Below are 18,303 nucleotides of genomic sequence, written 5' to 3'. Positions count from 1 at the left end.
CGATCCAGGCGGCCGTGAGGCAAGCAGCGAGAGTGAAGCAAAAAACACTGAAATTTGCAGCGGCGCTGCCATCGTGTTCTCAAGCTCCGGCCAATTCGGTGGCTCGGCAGCCCGGCAGAACCGCACATACCCATATCTGTGCCCATATGCGCATACCAGCGTCGGCGCTGGGCTGTCATCTGCTCGACACGCCGTCGCCTGCTCGACACACCGTCATGCTTGCGTTTTTTTTTTTTCATCACGTTCTTTCTAATTTATATTTTTTACCTAGTATGTGCGAAAAAAAGGATCCTGTCAAACGATGCCGTCTGCACGATGTACATGCACGCAGCGGCTAGTGCATATCTATAAATAGTTTTCATATGTCACCTCACAGACGTCGCTCTCACTGTGCTAGTACCCAAACATGGCGGCCACGATGATGTCAATGCATTGTATCATCACGCGCATATTGTTTTCATTATTGATGGTGACTGTTCCGCAGGTTTATCAATGTTATCACTTTGTCATTCGACATAAGATGGGCCCATTGTGCCGTCATGCTGTCAAGTTTCTCGATTGCACCCCTTCGCGACCTGTTAGTACCTGAATATGGCGGCCGCGATGACATCTGTGCAAACTATCTATATTGTCTGGTAACTCTGCAACTCGGCGGTGTGTTCGAAGGATGAGAGGATGAGCACATCTAGCACACCTCGATGAAAGAACTACTGTTGTGTCGTGGGTTGCAACACCGTATACAGTAGATTGAAAGGTCAGGCCAAGCTCTTGCTCTTCAGAGTCCCTCAAGAATGAAGAAGGGTGCCGGGTGTGGGAGTGCAATCTTCACTGCAACAATCAACCCTTTGGAAGCCACCGACTCCATTTGTGAGCTGCACTTTGAGGCAAAGTATGTACATACAGAGGAATTATGTACATATCACTGAAGGTCAGGAAGTATCTACACAGCGTGGAAAGCCTGCGCTTCGATCTAATGCGGCACCCGAAGTCTTGCCGTATATTCCGGAGTATCTCTACAAGCAGCCTACATGTGAGCGGCCCACGTGAAATAGAACGGCTTTACAAGCAACAGATGAAGGCCGGTCATTAGGAGAGAGCTCGCCCTTGCTATCAGTTGAACCATCATTGACATTGGAGGCATGTGAAAATGGAAACCTGCGTAAGCTGGAAGACATAGACAACCTATGATGTGCTTCCTAATTCAAACAAATATAAACAGTGTGTTCTGCTTTACTCACCCAGGCATACCTGCAAAACCAACTACATCACAGGCATATGATGCATAAAAATAGGGAAAAAAATAGCTATTCCATATTTTCGAAACACACAACTAATGTACAAAAAAAAGGAAGAAATGTGCTGCACGTATAGAATAATGCGGCCCACATTCTCCCTAAATGTCAAATTGCTGCCATTATTAGGGCTTTGAGGAAATTTTGTTGGCGTTCAATGTATCACCTTGAGGAAATTCGAAGGCAGAAAACAAAGGTTCACCAATTTTTATTTAACACCTAATCAAGCCACACAGTTCATTTATTCCTGTACCTTACCTTATCCCATTTCTGTACATGACCCCATTTCTTCACAATATGAGCTCTGAATTTTGTTCTCTCACGACACAGTGAAAACACGCACATCAGCTTCAAAAAGGAAAGCAAACTACAAATGCAATTTATCTGATGAACTGGCTCCAGCTTCAGCTCCAGCTCTAGCTTTTCCAGGCACGGTCACACTCGAATGCAACTGCAACGCTGCATTCGAGTGCGGCCGTGCTTCTGTTCGGCACACTCCAATGCTGCCGGCCATTGCCTCCACAGCGCGCGACCGTGGCTTTCAGGAGAAAGCGACGGTAGCGTCATCTGGATTTTCAATAAGAAATGCTTCAGTGCGGAGCCGTCATTGGACCCACTCCCCCAATCTAGCACACTCTTGTAGAGTGAACTAGATAGCCACGCTGTTGTGTGAAGGAAGAGGCCATGTCCTTGACGCCACGTCACCCTCGTTCTCGGAAGCCCGAGTTTACCGCGCGTTCTTCATCCGCGTAAGCTTTCCACTACGTTTTAATGCGCAGTTGTCAGATGGGAAGAGGACTTGGCAGCCGGAGGTGCCACGTCCCAGAGCTTATACCCAGCATCATTTGGTACATTGACCCCAGTGCTCCCCCTCAACCTGGGTTGACTTGGCAGGGGCCTTTGTTTTGGGCCAACAGTCCTTCCCGAACAAGGGGGCTGCTGTGGTGCAGCACAACTGAGCTACTGCACTCAACACACAAACAGCCATGTCGGTATTATAGAACATGAGCCTGACATACCCTCAGATAGCCTTAACACAAAAGAGGTCAAGGCATACAACCATGGAGACCACTAAAACTATCCGTGGAGCAGCGCAACTGCACGAGGGTGCGCCACAACTGGTGGCGACTCTGGGTTCCAGTCAGCCAAACAATACCCCATGAATTGACTGGCACGCACGGCCAAGTCGAACGACCTTATGAGCATGCATCATAACCTAAAGGAGAACTTTCGACCTGACTCACCAAATCACGGCAGGGTGAGCCCACACTTCGAGAAACTTCTTGTCGGCCAGGTGGTGCCGCTCCCTAGTTAGATGGAACCAAACCTCCTGCTTTCGCAAGCACACTTTCAAGGCCCGGTGTGCTTGCGAAACTTGGTATGAGCACACAAGACGAAGCCCGAACTGGTTGATCGCCTGCTTAGGCAAAGGGTGCAAAAAGCAGTCTGATATAGAACACTTGGAAGACTAAAAAAGACTAGCAATCTGCTGGAGAAGAGCCGCAGCAAGCAAACACTGCGTGAAGATACGAACCGAGCGCTCACAACTGCCACAAAAAAAGGCACACTCCACGAGCCGGGATGGCTGTAAAGGGCCTGTAACTCACCAGCAGGCACCCTCACGCCAGGCGGTACATGCATGTAGCTCGCCTGGCGTCAAGAAAACTGGCCGCAATGAGCTTCCAGCTTGGGCTGTGGATGGATAGATCATACCCTTTGCAATATGGGGAAAGACCTGGGGTGAGAATATCAACTAGTTCTTGGATTGGAGTTGAAACTACATCGATGTCGGGGTGAACCTTTCAGAGGCATACCAGAGAGTTGGCACCCGCCGCATAAATGGTGGATGGGGAAGTTGAGCGTGGTACACAGTGGGAAAATGTGCTTTGCGAAGACAAATAGAGTCGGGTACTAAGAAAAAAGGAAGTAAAGCTTCGAATCAGGAACATATCCGAGTTCAGAGCGACCTAGGTCCACTTGACGTGTAGTGCAATAGCCACGATGCCCAGGTCGGGAATTCTGAGTCCTCCCTTATCCTCGGACACCTTAAGCACCTGCCGAGCTACTCAACCAGTTGCCCTTTTCCAGAGGAAATGAAAGAGGACCCTTTCCTAGATAAGCTTGGTTCGGGTTGGAACGGGAGACACACACGCCACATAAATGAACAAAGAATTGTCGCGCAAGCTGGCAGTGGACATGACAACGCACTGAATTTCTGAATCCTGGCTTCAAACTTCTCCTTAGCTTGCCACTTCAGGAGACAGACCATCTGGATCGAATAGGAAACTTAAAATGCAACACCGTGTTTTCACGGGTAGACCATGAATGGGCTGCGGACTGGACAGAGTGGAGTTCAAGTACATGGCTGCACTTTTCGACCTATTCAACCTTGCACCACTTGATCTGCAGTAACTGTCCATGACATCCAAGACTGTGCAAGCAGATGTCTCATCCGGGATGACAGTAGACAAGTCGTCTGCGTAAGCGGAGTGCAACCGGAGGGGAACCTGGTGGGAGTAGGAACCTGCTAATTCTACTGTCACAGGACAACCTCTAAAGAAGCGGTTCAAAAGCGAGCATGTATAAAGCAGGAGAGAGAGGATCTTCTTGCCATACACCACACCCCACAGTGAAAGCGTCAAACATTGGTTTGGCAAAAAGATTTTCGAACCACACATACGGAGGCATTCCATGTGACACAAAGAATTGACTGAACTAATTGAATTTCTCAAGCTGAAATACATGGAAAAATCATAAACTACGATTTACACACAACCAAGAAATTTCTTTCATTTATATGGTCACGTTATGACTGATATGGTAAAAAAAAGGCAACAAAAATAGCATATAAAATGATTATAAAGGCTGCTCAGTACTGTGCGAATTTTGCATTATTGTGGAAGCTACACAGCAACCCCAATGACTGTAGTATTTCGCCTTTTAAGAACCTTTGCATATATTCAGTAAACCTCTGAGAAAGATGGTGCTGTCATCAATTCACGCTAACAATGTCACACCAGTGGCCCTGCACAGCACCTTGTTCACCAGTCAGCATATCTGAATATCTCGGCAACTTATTCCAGCCAGAGGCAATGCATACTTTTCAATACCGCATATAAGGGCCACTTGTATCAACACGACATTGCCAAACATCACCAATGGCTTCTAAAGAGTTCCACTTGCTCGTGTCACTGCCATAGTGTATAAAATCCAACCAGTGTTACAGGGTTTGCTTAAATAAGCTTAACCATAACTCTGATACTGGACATCATAAGCCTGAAAACAAACTGCGCTTGGCATAAGCATTGCAGCTTGTGAACACAACTGCGAGAATGGTTTAGTCTGTACTAACACAGCATGCAAACATGGTAATCTTGCTGCCTTAATAAATTAGGAGTTATTACTAAAACAATGCAGCACAATTTATAATAAATGTCAAGTGTACCATTGCAGAAAGGGCAGGTAATTTGAAGCATGTACTACTGTGCCTTTGTCTGAATTTTGTTTGTTTTCTTTGCTAAGATTCTTATCTTATGTGTAACCTTTTAAAAATTATTTGCACAGTTGTGAACACATTTTTGGCAAATAACAATTCAGGGCAAGCCAAAGCTTTATTATGCTCGCACAGACATGAAGTAAAACCGAGGCATCTTTGGGGTAATTCTCACAGACAGTGGTGACAGACTTTCATTTAGGTAATAGTACAAGAAAAACTATAGGTGAGGAAGCTGGAAAAAGCGATTATTTAGTCGATGTACAAAAAAAAAAAAGAACAGGCATGCCTCTGACCTTTTAAGACCTCTTCCCTGTGTGACAAGACATGTGGTACGAGAGACTGGACTTGCTCAAAAAGGATGCGCTGCAGTGCATGCAGGGAAAGGGACGCTTTCCTCTGTGACATTGTAAATGTTTTTTTAAGTTGCAATTCTGAGAGAATGCGTCCGGACATAGGTGGCATTGGTAGGAGCGCTCGCCTGCATGGTTGCGGACGTGCCGTTTGAAGTGGGAAATGTCGGCAAATCTGCTTGAGCATTGGTGGCACCGGAAGGGGCGCTCACCCGTGTGGATGCGTACATGCACTTGCAGGTGGTATACCTGAGTGAATGTGCTTGGGCAGAGGTGGCACTTGAAGGGGCGCTCTCCTGTGTGTGCGCGCAGGTGTTTCCGCATGCGGCACTTGTATTGAGCCACGTAGGGGCACAACTGGCAGGAATACCGCCCGCCACGCACGGACGCAAGCGACTGGTACTGCTCCTGGGCTCCCAAAGGCAACAAACCTGCAAATTCAGAACCAGCAGATGAAGGCAACACAAACAATGTTCACCACACTTGACAAAACTGGAGTGCTACACCTGGCAATTGAAATTAGTTAAGGCACTTATAGGAAAATGCATGAAAACCTTGGACTACCCAATCCACATAATACTGTTGTGGCAACAGTGCAGTGATGCAGTAGATATCTCACACAATCTCCTACCTCTGTAATATATATTACTACCTGAATATGCACAGACTCTCTCTATCAATACATAGTCAGATCTGGCATGAAATTTTCATATGTTATGCTTAAATAGTCATACTACTTTGCTTATGTATAACACTACATTACACATATATTAAACTAAGCATTATAGTCGGATACAACTTAAGTCTGCAATGATGCCCGGCCCGTGCCCTTATAACCGCCAGACACTGTTCCTCCACGAGGCTGCAAATAGTTTGTACTCCAAAGTTTCCCTTTTACTTAAATAAGGTGATAAGCACAAAAATAATATTATTGGTGCGTAATTTTATATGTTTTCACTTGTCTGTTTTAGTGGAACGGTGAAAGGTTAATTGTTTATCGAACTGAAATAAAATGCTTGCTTCACTACAATTATTGTCAAGTTTCACTTCAGTGGGCAGTGAAGTTTCATTAGTAAAACAGGCTCAGCAGTGAAATGAGCTGTTCCGCAGACTTTTGAAGAGTGAAATACTCATACTCCATACACTTTGTCCATGTTTGTTGCACACCTCATCGCTTCTGCCAATGAAAAGACTCTTCAAGAACAGCAGATGCTCTGTAGATATCAAGTACAATGCCATATTAAAAAGGTCGCATGACTACAATTTTGTTTGCTTCTGTGATCGGCTGGTGGAGTAACAGAACCCCGTGCGGTCTGCGTGCCTTGGTTGGTAACTGCTGTTTCTGAAGTTTTATCCTACTATAGATGCTTTTTTCATGCAAAATATATACCATACAGCATAACAAGAGCATCAGTGATATTTGAACACATAATAAAGCATATGAAATGAAACATGAATAAAAGAAATTAACATGAAATGAAGAAAAGCAAACAGACAAAGACAAACACTGCATTTATACAGCTTAGTAGAATGGCACGCCATTTGCTGGTGGTGGAGAATATAGCTGCATTTCTGTGCATTAAGCAAATGATTGTTTCTGTACAATAACATTTTACGTAATTTTTCTATTGCTTCAGCAAAACCGATATGAAACTATAAAGCATAGAAGGTAACTTATCCACATGTTTGCATTTTAGGAACTGACACTGCTACTAGCATGCACTAAACTATTCAACAAATGTATTATGACAGTCACAATTTCATGCTATACATTACCTCAAGTGAACTATGTTCGCCGCTAGTACAATGCAGTGTCCTGGTATCTTAATCACTGCAGGTCAATCACTTCAATAATCATTTTTCTTCATAGTTTCAGTACAATGACAGGGCAGCAAGCAAATTTACGATTACACTTGTTCCACACAAGAAAAGCATCGGTGGCAGTCAGTAAGCAATCATATCACTATCACAATAGTAAATCAAGAACATATCGAACTGCTGTCATGTAACAAAGCTAACAAATGGATGCTTTCTGAGAAGAGCCTGGTGAGCTGGTTCCCTGGAAAAGCCCAAACAATGCAACTCCTCAGTCATCTTGTAGGAGGCGTGGACACATATCTGTAACATCACCGAGATCAATGTCAAAACCAGCACAAATGCTAACAACACACCCATACAAAGTTTTTTTTCCTTTGCATCATAAACATATTTAAGTTGGGGGCATGGTACTACACTTCACAACTTATTATTTGGGCCAGGTGTCAATAATTTCAACCCAATTAATCTGTACTTTTTAAGTCGAAGCTTGTGATTTGTCAATACAGATACACTTTCAAGAAAAAAAAAACTTGCTATTTGAATTCACAGATGGCTTTAATACTATATGTGAATAACACTCTGCACAAATGGACATATGAGCATGTCCAACTCTGCCAGCAAACCCCGATGTTTTTCTCACAAGTGATAGTTAAGCGCAATGTTGGGCTGTGCTGTGCTTAGGTGTCCTTGGGTTTTCTTCAGGGCCAGGTTACAGTTACATGAATATAACCTGGCCCTCTACTTCAACAGAAAGAAACCTAACATATTCTTTTCTTTGTTGCGATGATATCCATAGATGTAGCTCATAAGTAAAATCAGATGCAAGCTGGTAATAAAGATCTCACCCCAACTCATGATTACAACCTGGGTCCATAATAGCTGTATCACAGAGACACTGACGGATCCGTGTCCAGTGACGGTTCCGCCGCAGCCGCGTGCACGGCACCGGACATTTCTGCGTCTCGACAGTGCCGCCTTCGTTTTCCTGCCTCGTCGACAGTCGCCGAACTCGCGGCGATTGACCTCGCGGCTGACCTGCTTCTTCAGCAGTGCGGTGTCTCGTCTGCCGTGATACTGTCGAACTCGCGTGCGGCTCTGTGCATGCTGAGGGAGGACTATGCCGGTCTTCCGCTTGTGCAGCACGTGGGATCCAAACTGCGCCATCTCGTAAATCAGGGCTGCGATTTGGCATTGCAAAGGGTCCCCGCGCACATCGGCCTGCCCGGGAATGAAGCGGCCGACGCCCTCGCAAAGCAAGCCCTTTCGACTCGCTTCCCCTTCGCCAGCTCTGTCACCCGTTTGGACATGGCCAAGACGGCGATACTGCGCACCCTCCGCGCGCAGCACCCGGATCCACGCGTTGCTGCAGGTACGCCCCCTCGCCTCCTGCCCCGCACGGGTCTCTCCCGCTGGGACCGCTCGTTTCTTCTTTGGCTGCGCATCGGCTGCTACAACACGGCCGCCAGAATGCACAGACTGCACGGAAGAGACAGCCCCGCGTGCTTGGATTGCGGCGAGGAGGAGACGCTCGAGCACCTTCTGCTCCGCTGCCCGGCCTTCGATGTTGAGCGCACTGCGCTCTTTGCATTTTACCGTCGTGTGGGGCTGCCCTGTGACTCGGAGGGCGCACTTCTCTTTCCGGCAGCCCACCCTTCCATTGTCAGAAAGTGCTTCCTGCCCTACTTGACTTTTGTTCTGACACACAGCTGAGAGCGCGGCTGTAAGCCCCGCATTGCTTCTTCAACCTTGTTATTTTTTTTTCCGCCTTCCTTTCCTCCTCTCCCTTATATTTTTCTCCCCACTCCCCTTTCCCTGTGCAGTGCTGTTGAGGTGTCCGCCTCTGAGAGACAGTTACGGCACTGCACTTCTCTCTTCCTCTCCTTCAAAAATCACTACACACACAGAAATGTCGGATGCTTCAGGTGAACCGCATAAAACAGCATTGCACAAATACATGTGAGAGTCTCATGCTATGCTGAAGCTCTCATTTCAGTTTCTTTTTTTTTTTTTCAGTTTCTCGTATCAGTTTCAGTTTCACTTGCAGTTTCTCATGCTATGCATACAAGATGGCAGGTTAATCGACAGCAGCAGAATATTCCTGGTGCAAAGCCAGGCCTTCAGCCTCAGCGAATGAATATCACTAGTGTGAAAATGTATAGAAAAAGTAAAGTGAACAGACTAGAAAGGAAATGTGGTCAGTTAAAGTTTTTTACATGTGCAAGCCATCTGCTTCAGGCACACAGCATTCTCCAAATATTGAAATATTGAACACAATTAAGTCCAAGTGAGGGGGAAAAAAACTGGAGGCTCCACAGGTGTGTCATCAAGTGCAATGCCTACAAACACCAGTCATACGAATGAATGAATGTTTACGGAAGCAATGCTGAAAACGTGGTATTCACTGCTCAGAATGCACAGGATCGGTGAATTCTTCCGATTTCTGTTCGCTCTTTCTATAGCACTGTTAAAGTAAGTTCCACAACTGTTATCTTGTGGCAGGCATGGTAAATGTCAAATGTAAATGCAATGCAACGTGTGTAGAAGCTTAACATTTGTTTAGAATATGATAATCGATGATTATAAAATAAAAGTTGCCTTCCAAAACTCTCATTCCAATAGGCAGCAACTTATATGCGTAGTTCATTGAACCAGTAATCTGCAGTTCTTGTTTCTTATTCATACTCAACACCAGAGTTTGCACAGCTTTGGAAATGAAGGCAGACGCCATGAGCATGCTTCAAGGCAGCAGAAACTGCTGCCGCGCTCCATCAAATCTGTGAGCCAGCGAACGGACCTACAGTAGTATACCTCCGAATGGTGTGAGAACTCGTTTGTGCAGCTTTGCTGTCTTTCATGTGATTGACATACATATGTGGTCTTTTTTTTTTATGACCAAGTCTGATTCATACATAGATAAGTTTGATATGTTACATGGTGTTATAGGAGCAAGCTAGCTCCTACAACACCATGTAACTGTCGTGTGGGACTGCCCTGTGACTCGGAGGGAGCACTTCTCTTTCCGGCAGCCCACCCTTCCATTGTCACAGGGTAGAACACCCGCCTCGCGTGCAAGAGGTCCGTGGTTCGAATCCCGGTGCCGACAATTTGCCACCAGATTGAAAAAAAAAAAATCCGCGTGTTGATAAAATTGCACAACAGGCCTGGAGTGTGGCCTGATCCCGGTGACCAGACCCAATTTTAGCTGAATCCTTTCCAGGGTGCCTACCAAGTTGACATTTCCAAATTCCCTGAGTTTTCCAGCTTTTCCCTGAGTGCCTTTGCAAAATTTCCTGAGTGGCACACAATTTTGTTTTATGTCAAGGCGGGCTGGGCTGACATCATGTGCCCGATGCTGTCACTCTCTAGTAAGCATGTTAAAAAATAAAAAAACGACTTAATCCAGTTTCTATAATAAGGAGTAGTACTTATTTTATTCAATAAGAAAACAGAAAGAGGGGGGGGGGGGGGGCTAGTGAAATGCTTAGCAAATAAAATACCTGCGAAAAAAATTTAAAACCTTTTGTGAATCGAGTCTAACATTCTCAAATACGAATAAAAAAGGAGACTCATACAGACGCAAATATTTTCGAATACGAGCGATTTCTATCAATTGATTACAAGCTCATTGGTATGATGGCCGAACTCTGTTACAAGTGAGATTCTCTCTCAACAGCTGATAAGTCACCGTCAACTGCCCAGACATACTCTCAGCCTGTGCATAATGCCTCAGTGTTACATTTTGCTGCTCGAAAGAGTTTATTTTGGTTTGGACGAGGGACACCTGCATCTCGGCATTAGCCAACACTTGTTTTTTGAGCTCAAGCTCCTTTACAATGGCAGCAGCACGCTTCCTCTCCTGTTCATTCCACAATGCGTAGGTCCTTTCTGTTCCTGTCTTCCTTCCAACGAACGTTCACTTCATGAACCGTTTGAACCATTCTCTTAGTCAGTTGCACAGTCAATGTATGATGTTTAGTACTCCCTAGGCACCGCAATAACATCAGAAAAATCAGGCAGTTCGACAAAATGAATGCATGTCTTTTACTGCCCTAAAGGGCTAAATACGCTACAAACACATCCGAAAAAGCTCTGAATGCCTGCTAGTACACTTATTATGCATATCGGTGCACGTACTGTGACTAGAGATGGAGAGTGCACGTGTGTATAATTTAGGAATACACACCACCTCCCGTGCATGACAATTGCCCCTTCCCACGCTTACGCTTCACCACAATGCTTTTGTGCATGCTTCACCATGTAACATTACTGTACTAAGGCGAAGATAACTTTCAAAAACCTGCGTTGTGTAACGTGCCGTGCTTTCCGAGCTTCGAAGTAATAGCGAGGACGACAAAGGCGGAGGCACATTGCTGACAGTGGCGAATTCTTTCAATGAAAGACATGGTACCGAACAGCAAGAAGCTTAACAGCGAATGTCGAAGGAGCTAGGCCTAGCGCTGCCGTGGTAGTGGCACCTACGGTGGCAAGCAGATCTGCGCGTGAGAGCGCTGTTAGAGGTGACGAGGTAATCAAAATGGCGGCAGTGGTGGCTTTGTTTGATTAATACCATTTCAGACCTGCGGTCACGGCAAAACGTTTGCGAAATCGGACAGCGAAAAGTTTTTGCGCTTGAAATTTCAGATGTTCTTATAGATTGACTCTATGGGGTACATCGTGATGCCACGAAGCTGTCCAAATTATCGGGCATCCAGAAAGTCAGTCGTTGACTGTTCACTGGCAACTTCTCCAGCCGACGACACCGCGTCAACATACATTTGTTACGCTTCCTCTTTGTTAATTCCGCCAGCATTACCGCGAATTTCATTACCTTTCAATAAAATTACACCTAATTTTCTCTGATAGAAGCGCGAATTCCCTGAGTTTTTCCTGAGTATTTCCAGACTATTCAAAATCCCTGAGAATTCCCGCTTTTCCCAGTTGGTAGACACGTTGCTTCCACAACTACATGAAACTGGCCCTAGATGCTTTTGTTAAATTTTTTCCTTGATGAGGTTGTTTGGTATCTGGTGTGACAAAAATAAAAGATATATATTACCTTCAAAACAAAGATAGAGGCTAAAACAGTGATGCATGAGTCTCAGTAGTGTGGAATCAACAGAGCAGCCCAGATAGCTGCGGCATACTGTTCACAGCATCCATGTTTATCATTCTCCTGTCACCAGCTAACAGATGCTGAAACGTTATTGCCCGGTTGAAGACGCACCCTGCATTTTTCAAATCATTCTCGATTGTTGTAGCCGATGCTATTTTTTGTCTATGTTGTCACAAAAGCTTGTACAATCAGATTTTATGCGTGACATGCATAGTGTTGTACTTTCTGGAAGGTACGCAAGCACCAACAATTACACTGGAACCTTCAATGAGTCCCGTACAAATAGCCAGCGCATCTGACGCATGAATAAAACTTGAGCAATCAACGGGTTTACTTGTCACTATTGTTCTGCTTGAGTGCAACTTGTTTTTGTGGGCACAGGTGATCAAAGGGTTTACTCATCACTGTTGTTTTGCTTGAGTGTAACTTGCTTTTGTAGGCACAGGTTTGCCCAACAAAGCATTAGTTCTGGTAACTCGCCGTTGCGACAAGGTCCAATTCATCGCCGTCATGACATGACACTATAGGTCTGTTCGATTTACCTTGCACTGCGTGAACTAGTTCCTGGCAGTTCAGAAAAAGTGTCACACTCATGCAGCGCCAGTTCAGCAGTGCAGGCATAGCGCGACACTAGTGCCAAACTGAAACGAATGCTGAAGTGCAGGTAGTGCAGGCCTTCTGCTGGTCTTGGCGCTTCGCCAGCTGCACGTCGACTTTTGTTCATGGATTGATCCAGCCTGCCCGCGGTTAGGCGAAAGTGTATTGAAGGGTGTACAGGCTGGTTGATATATGGTGGAAACCGCTATGGATTGCGGCGCATCATCTGCAGCCATCGTTCAAACAGTTATTGAGCTGATGGACTCGGACAGTGAAGACGAGGATTTCGACGATGTTGTCACAATTCTAGCGCTGAAGCTAACTAGGTTGCAACGCAATAGAATTCCTAAGTACTGTGAAGAAGTCATGAGTCGCTACTTTGATTTTGAATTTAAAAGACTTTTCCGCCTATCGCACGGTTCCCAAACACGGTTCCCAAACACGCCTATCGCCAAACACGGTTCCCATCTTCATTGACGATCGGCGTCAGCTTCGTTGCCACGCCGCCTATTGCAACGCAAATGCTGCCGTCGTCTGCTGCCATGGCTGTAGCGCTTGTGCACGACCGGCACCAGCTCTCAACACGGTGCAGGGTCTGCCTGAACTAGCCCTGCACGACGCCTGCACTTGTTTAAAACGAACGCCGTAGTTCAGAGGGCGCCACGTTGCACTGCCAAAACGAATGGCCGAGTGTGGCACTACATGAACTAGTTCAGGTAGTGCAGATAAATCGAACGGACCTTATTACCTTGTAAGAGCCTTTGTTTATTTTGCAGTAAATCTGAGGGAAACATGATACTGTCACTAATTCATGTGAGCCATTTGACACTCGTATACCCTGCGTACCACCTTGTTTATCAGTCCACAAGTCTGAATATCTTGACGGCTGATACCGGCTAGAGGCAACACTGATATAAACTTATATCAGAACATGACACTGCCAAACATCCCTGATGGCTTCTAAAGAGTTCCAGTGCCCACTTGCTTTTCGTTGCCTTGGTGTGCAAATGTTAACCAGTATTATGGGGTTTGCTTATGCTTAACCACAAGTCCAATGCTGTACATGTTAAGCTTGAGAACAAAGTCTGCATAAGCTATGCATTTTAACTTTACGACATTCAGTTGCCACAATGATATCATCTGTAATATTCATTTATTTATTTCACGTTCTGTCAACCCCTCATGCGATTATAACAGGAAGGGCAAGTACGTAAGGTTTCACGTAAGGTTTAGAAGGTTCAGTACTCCAGCCTCCATGACGATAAGGGGGTTTAGTATGCTATTAATGGTGATGTTGACTTGAGGTAGTTTCGCATCATCAGTTGTGAAGATAGAACAAAAATAGTAGTGAATTAGCGCTATCTCTGTTAGTTTTGGGCTCACTCAATGCCTTAGGTTTAAGGTAGTTCAAGAATTTGCTCGGTGAATTTCTTAAGATTCCTTGATATGTTTGAGCAAAACTTTGACTTTGCTGTGTCTATATTTTAAATTTCGTGAGCCATGGATAGCTAGGGTAAGATTACTTCGAGATGAAGGCTTAGGTGCAACCTTCATCAATTTTCTTAAAGTGTGCGACCTTACGGTTGGCATGAATGATGTCACTTGAGATCCGATTAAGGGTTGTGCTTCCTTTCTTTTTTAACATGAGAAGGTACACGTGTGGTCACACAATGAAACACAATAACTTTGAAAATATGCCACATTTCAATGTTTGTGGTGGGACGTATGGAAAGTTCTTCAAAGGTGGTAAATTCGTAAGATGGGTGGTCGATCATACTGGTATCATCTGCTCTACTAAAGTCCAGGTAAGCGATGCGTGGCTGGGAAGAAAATCTAGTATTCTGAGCAGACACATAAATTTTATGATCGGGGCATGCCATTGATGAATTCACGCTACGTTTGGTCTAATGGGAAATGATGGCTCAGAAAAACCAAATCAAGCGAGTCTGAAGTAGTTCCTTGAACACGTGTGGGCTCTGTTACAATTTGGCTGAGATTCAATGAAAGCATGAGATCGAAAAGCAGAACGACACTTGGTGAGTGGTGTTAAAATGTTTGTCAGTCAACTCCAGGAGGGTTCAAATCCCAGAGAAGTATTAGTCTATCGCCATTAACATCCCATGAACATTACATGAGGGACTGTGATAGAAACATTGTGTAACATGATAGTTTTGTTGTATTAATAAGTTCGTAAATAAGTCATTAAAATATAAGCGCTTGAGCTAAATTATTTTAATTTTTTTTCTTTTTTGTTAACTTTTTTCTTTGTTAAATTCTTATCTTATGTGTAGTCTCTTTAACATTATTTGCACAGTCGTGAACACATTTTAGGCGAATAAACGTTCAGTGCAAGCCAAACCTTTATTACAGTACCACAGACGTGAAGTAACATCGAGGTACCTTTAATTAAGGTAATTCTCACATACAGTGGTGACAGACTTTCATTTAGGTAATAGTACAAGAAAAGCTATGGTTGAGGGATCTGGAAACCTCTCATGCAGCTTAGAAGTCAGCTACTACCATAAAAAGCGATTATTTAGTCGATGTACAAAAAAAAAAAAGAACAGGCATGCCTCTGACCTTTTAAGACCTCTTCCCTGTGTGACAAGACATGTGGTACAAGAGACTAGACTTGCATAAAAAGGATGCGCTGCAGTGCATGCAGGGAAAGGGACGCTTTCCTCTGTGACATTGTACATGTTTTTTTAAGTAGCAATTCTGAGAGAATGCGTCCGGACATAGGTGGCATTGGTAGGGGCGCTCGCCTGCATGGCTGAGGGCATGCCGTTTGAAGTGGGAAATGTTGGCGAATCTGCGCGAGCATTGGTGGCACCGGAAGGGGCGCTCACCCGTGTGGATGCGTACATGCACTTTCAGGTTGCAATCCTGAGTGAATGCGCTTGGGCAGAGGTGGCACTTGAAGGGGCGCTCTCCTGTGTGTGTGCGCAGGTGTTGCTTCATGTGCGACATGTGTTCAGTCATGTAGGGGCACAGCTGGCAGGAATACCGCCCGTCACGCATGGACGCAAGCGACTGGTACTGCTCCTGGGCTCCCAAAGGCAACAAACCTGCAAATTCAGAACCATCAGATGAAGGCGACGCAAACAATGTTCACCACACTTGACAAAACTGGAGTGCTACACTTGGCAATTGAAATTAGTTAAGGCACTTAATAGGAAAATGCATGAAAACCTTGGACTACGTAATCCACATACTACGGTTATGGCAACAGCGCAGTGATGCAATAGATATTTCACAATCTCCTACCTCTATGACATATATTACTACCTGTGTAATACAAACTCTCTTTATCAATACATAGTCAGATCTGGCATGCAATTTTTATATGTTATGCTTAAATAGTCACACTACTTTGCTTACGTATAACACTACATTACACACATATTAAACTAATAAATAGATGTTTTTTCATACAAAATAAATACAATACAGCATAACAAGAGCATCAGTGATATTTGAACACATAATAAAGCATACAAAATGAAATATGAATAAAATAATTTAGCATGATATGAAGAAAAGCAAACAAACAAAAAGAATAAACACAGAATTTATACAGCTTAGCAGAATGGCACCCCATTTGCTGGTGGTGGAGAATATAGCTGCGTTTCTGTGCATTAAACAAATGATTCTTTCTGCAGTGAAAATAAATGCTGCTGCCATGCTGGAGGTAACTTATCTACAAATTAGTTTCTCTCAATGTCACTGCACTAGCAGATCTGTGAGGGCAGGCACAATTTCGTCCCACATGTTGCCTTGATGAAGCTACATTCTCTACCAGTACATTGCAGTGCCTTCTTTCTTTACCCCGATGATTATAATGTGGCGACTGCAGTAAAACATGTTCATTTCTTTTAGAATTGCAATAGTCGAACAGGGCAGAAGGAGGACTGGAAATTTTACTTGATGCAAACAGTCACATCATCATCGCATTGTTAAATCAATAATAAATCAAACTGCTATGTCATGTAACAACAGGACAAACTGGCAAATGCTTTCCAAGAAGCTCGCATCATCTTGAACACACTGTAGGAGGAATCGACAAACCCTGTAACAACACAGAGATCGTTGTTAAAACCAGCATGAATGCAAACCGCACACTCACACAAGCTTGTTCTTTTGTATCCATAAACTTATTCAGGCTAGGGAAAGAGTGTTACACTTACCGATATAATGAGCTCACATTCAAGTATTATAATTATTCACTCATGCAAAACATACTAAATCGAACCAACTTCCCAGGCTTTATTTATCAAAAGCTGCAGAGGAAAAATTTTAAAGTTGATAAATTTGCAGGAATGAGAGAGTTGGCACATATGGCGCCGCAGTCTCAAGAGTGCATTTTGTTATTTACTTGTTACATCACAGATTAGCAAACAAAAATATAATGTGTATTTTAGGACTTATAAAATGTTTCTTTGTGCAGCTGTGATCCCATTTTCAGCAGAGCCCCCATAGAAAAAGTGCCAAAGCTCCCATCATCCGCACAGCAATGAAGTCACAGCACCCTTCAAAAAAATTATTAGACAGTGGCATCAAGTTTTCCTCATACTATCCGGAACTCTAATGTGAAGAAACTAGAGACCTCTCAGTGCATTGTTACTGTACAGTAAAAGCTCGTTAATTCAAACCGCAAGGGGAAGCCGCTTTAGTTCGAATTAACGAAAGTTCGAACTAACGGAAGTGAAGGAGAACAACAGTAACACTGCGATTTGGAAACAGTAGGGCATGCCAGAAATTTGGCGTGTCAGAAAGTAATGGTGTGTGCCGTGGGGACATGCCATCTTCAAGTCGGAGCTCTCGGTCCGACTGTGCCACACTACTGTTGTCCACCGAAACGAATGTTAGCCGAGGCTTAACACCATCACAAATAATTGCGATGGCCGGTACCTCCTAAGCTGAAAACAGACGTACACAACCGATGAAGACTGCCGAGACAAAGACTCTGAACATGTGAAGTGATAGTGATCTAAAGAAAGGAAGGCGAAGGCCCTGATTCGTCGGTTCTTGATTGCAAGCACAGCTGCGACGCACTTGATTCGCTGTTTTTTGGTGCTTGCCGCGCCATCTGCTGCACAACAATAGCAGCTACACAAGATTTGCAACGCCTCCAAGAGTCGCGACGGGCAAGAAATCTCGGAGGTCACGTAGAATGTAGAGGAGGCAGCCGTGGCTGCCTTCTGGCCGACCCCGCCCTGGTTAGATTTTTCCCGATTTTGCCTTCTCTAAGCGTACTCTACATTCCGGAGGTGACGCAGCCTTGTGTGGAGGCAGTAGGCGCATTTCTCTGGCTGTGTGCCAGGCGCCAAGCCGCCAGCACGGTGGCGTGTAGTTCGAACTATCCGTGGCGGAACCTTCTCGCGTTCGAATTAACCGGCTTTGTTATACATAGACTTCTGTGGAGCTTGGCTGGACAAAATCGTACAGTTTGAATTATCCATAAATTCGAATTAACGAGCTTTCACTGTACATAATACGATCACAAATGAGACATAAGAGACTGGCAATCCTCAAGGCACCCACAATGAGAAAACCACAAAGCACAGACAGAACAGGAACGCGACGCAAACAATATGTCACAGGCTTAAGGGAACTACAGTGATGCACCTGGACAAG

General features: G+C 44.6%; 1 protein-coding gene across 12 annotated transcripts in view; it reads right to left on the bottom strand.

Annotated features, from left to right (window-relative positions):
* Positions 1 to 18,303, bottom strand: part of LOC135912313 (zinc finger protein 677-like) — a 46,568-nt gene that overhangs the window by 19,320 nt on the left and 8,945 nt on the right. For 10 of the 12 annotated variants that reach the window (XM_065444703.2, XM_065444712.2, XM_070540736.1 and 7 more), the window contains 2 exons: positions 15,516 to 15,734; positions 5,388 to 5,569 (listed from right to left, as the gene is read on the bottom strand). In XM_065444703.2, coding sequence (XP_065300775.1) covers positions 5,388 to 5,569; positions 15,516 to 15,734 — 401 coding nt within the window. Of the gene's footprint in view, positions 1 to 5,387; positions 5,570 to 15,515; positions 15,735 to 16,672; positions 18,301 to 18,303 lie in introns of those variants that run through there. The other 2 variants (XM_070540729.1, XM_065444704.2) reach the window with 2 other exon arrangements.

The sequence above is a fragment of the Dermacentor albipictus genome, chromosome 6, assembly GCF_038994185.2.
Source record: "Dermacentor albipictus isolate Rhodes 1998 colony chromosome 6, USDA_Dalb.pri_finalv2, whole genome shotgun sequence".
NCBI classification, from domain to species: Eukaryota; Metazoa; Arthropoda; class Arachnida; order Ixodida; family Ixodidae; genus Dermacentor; species Dermacentor albipictus.
Note: the sequence above shows the minus strand (reverse complement) of the source record. Positions and strands in the feature narration are given on the sequence as shown.